Source organism: Tachysurus fulvidraco, chromosome 5 (assembly GCF_022655615.1).
Source record: "Tachysurus fulvidraco isolate hzauxx_2018 chromosome 5, HZAU_PFXX_2.0, whole genome shotgun sequence".
In the NCBI taxonomy this organism is placed as follows: Eukaryota; Metazoa; Chordata; class Actinopteri; order Siluriformes; family Bagridae; genus Tachysurus; species Tachysurus fulvidraco.
The window spans coordinates 33251872-33254371 of record NC_062522.1 but is presented as its reverse complement, the minus strand read 5'-3'; the positions used below and the strand labels follow the sequence as shown (position 1 = coordinate 33254371).

The following is a 2500-nucleotide window of genomic DNA, read 5'->3' as shown; positions in this document are numbered from 1 at the left end:
AGTCCAGGGTGGTGTGATGAGGCAGAGTTACTGTTACCACCACAACAATGATTATTTACCCTGAGCAGCACATCCTGGAGTGTTTAAATCCTTTTTACATCCCAGAAACCTCCTACAGATTATACTTTACAGCAGTGTGATCTTACACAATCTTACACATCTTACACAAGTCTTTATTAGAAGTGGAGTTTCTCGTTGAACCTGCCGTTGCTTTGGAAACGATCATTTATCAGAACGAGCCGGCTGAAAAAGGAACACCACACACACCACTGTGCTGTTACACAAAAATAAAACACACCGGGGTGGTGCGATGTGTCACGACACGCAAGAGGGCAAAATGCCGCATGCTGCGAGGCTTTAAAGTCAGATTTAATGCTGTGGAACTTTCAGAGAGAGACGAGCTACTTCCTGCTCTGGTTTAAGTTACAGATGTGATAAACAGCTGTTTCCCCTCACCAGCATCACACACCTATGTGTGTGTGTAAAAACAGTGTGTGTGTAAAAACAGTGTGTTGTTACTGCTCCATGTGCTGATGTGGTTCAGCTGCCAGTTAAAGAGAATTAATTACATTGTGTGTGTTTCGTATTGTTCCTTTAATAAAGTGTGGAATGCTCTAGAAGCTGGAACAGTATGTGAGTGTGTGGGTGTAGGTGTGCGGGCGTGCACGTGTGTGTGTGTGTGTGTGTGCATGTGTGTGTGTGTGTGAGAGAGAGAGAAGCTGTGCAGATTCCTGTTGTTCGCATTCCATCATCCAGCCCTGAATCTGTCCCACATACACAGCGACTCGTGTCTCACACACACACACACACACACACACACACACACACACACACACACACACACACACACACACACACAGAGCTAACCCGTTCCCTCATCTCACTCTATCCCTTGTGGAAATCTTTGTGAACACTTTGCTCTTTTAAGCAGAATTCCAGCTGCGCAGCGTCATGATCTGGCTCAGAAACTGGGGCTGAGTTTGGTTAAAAATGTAATTAATAACACACACGCTGCTTGTTTATATTAAACAGGTCCATGGCAACATTTCCAAATCATCAGCCTTTAAAAGAGGGTTTACATGAAAAAGCAAATCAACCCACAATATGCATTCCTTAAGGAGTGTGTGTTCATGACTACGGACATAAATGACCACGGCCCACTGGTCAGAAAGAAAGAAGAGGGAGAGTGTGTGTGTGAGTGTGCGAGAGTGTGTTTGAGAGTGTGTGTTCATGACTACAAACATAAATGACCACAGCCCATTGGTCAGAAAGAAAGAGAGAAAAAGAGAGAAAGAGTGAGAGAGAGAGTGTGAGCGTGTGTGTGAGTGGGCGTAAGAGTGTGTGTAAGAGTGTGTATGTGTTAGTGTGTGTGAGTGTGTGCATACGAGTGTGTGCATACGAGTGTGTGTGTGTGTGTGTGTGTATGTGTGTGTGTGTGATTGTGTGCATACGAGTGTGTGTGTGTGTGTGTGTGTATGTGAGTGTGTGCATACAAGTGTGTGTGTGTGTGTGTGTATGCGAGTGTGTGTGTGTGTGTGTGTATGTGAGTGTGTGCATACGAGTGTGTGTGTGTGTGTGTGTGTGTATGTGAGTGTGTGTGAGTGTGTGCATACGAGTGTGTGTGTGTGTGTGTGTGTATGCAAGTGTGTGTGTGTATGTGAGTGTGTGTGTGTGCGAGTGCGTGTGTGTGTGTGTGTGTGTGTGTGTGCGAGTGTCTCACTGAGTAGCAGCAGAGCTCATGGATGATGACGCGGTTTGAGAAGGTCTCGTTGTGCGACTCGATGTGCAGCGTCCTCTCTCGGCGGTTCAGCGTGTTCTTCTGGATGAAGTAAACGTAGTCGACGCCTGCGATCTGAACACAATCACAGTGTTATTAACGTGCAGACGGGACACAAGAAATAAAAACAGAACTTGGGGTTTTTTCTTCAGGCCATGAGTTCAGTCCCCTGGAGTTGAGCACAGCACTCTTTTGCTCTCAGAGTTGTTTAGTTTTGTTCTCTTCTCCTTCATGAGAGGAAGTAGAGCATCTTCTCATTTTATTGTACTTCTTATTTTCAGTGACGAATCACAAAATCGCAAACACAAAAGCCCCGTAACGTCACGGACGAGAGTCGACTGTGTCTCTGCGATCATAGTGTAGTTAATAGTAGCGCTCGCGTACACGTTCATGCTACGGTTCGCTTGCAAGCGGCCATCTGATCGGTTCCGTCTCGAACGGGAGCCAATCAGCATCGCCGTAACTGCCAGGTGTGACCCTAACCCTAACCCAAACCCTAACGATCCGGGGCTTTTCTGTCGCGTCAGGATGTCTGAGTAAACGATGCGCTGGGTTTGCCGACGCGGGCGACGCGGGAAAGCCACACGCAGACGTACGTAAACAAATCGGTTTCAGAAGCGTCCATATTTGGAAAACATTTCCAGGTCCAGAAGTGTATTTATGCATGGGCATGATCTCTAAACCTCTGGCCGACTGATCGGTGTCGATTCATTTTCGAATACG

General features: G+C 46.6%; 1 protein-coding gene across 4 annotated transcripts in view; it reads right to left on the bottom strand.

Moving 5' to 3' along the window:
• Nucleotides 1-2500, bottom strand: part of si:dkey-237i9.1 (SEC14-like protein 1) — a 27493-nt gene that overhangs the window by 14211 nt on the left and 10782 nt on the right. For all 4 annotated transcript variants that reach the window (XM_027178536.2, XM_027178537.2, XM_047813250.1 and 1 more), the window contains exon 4: nt 1721-1852. In XM_027178536.2, the coding sequence (XP_027034337.1) occupies nt 1721-1852 (132 nt within the window). The remainder of the gene's footprint in view (nt 1-1720; nt 1853-2500) is intronic.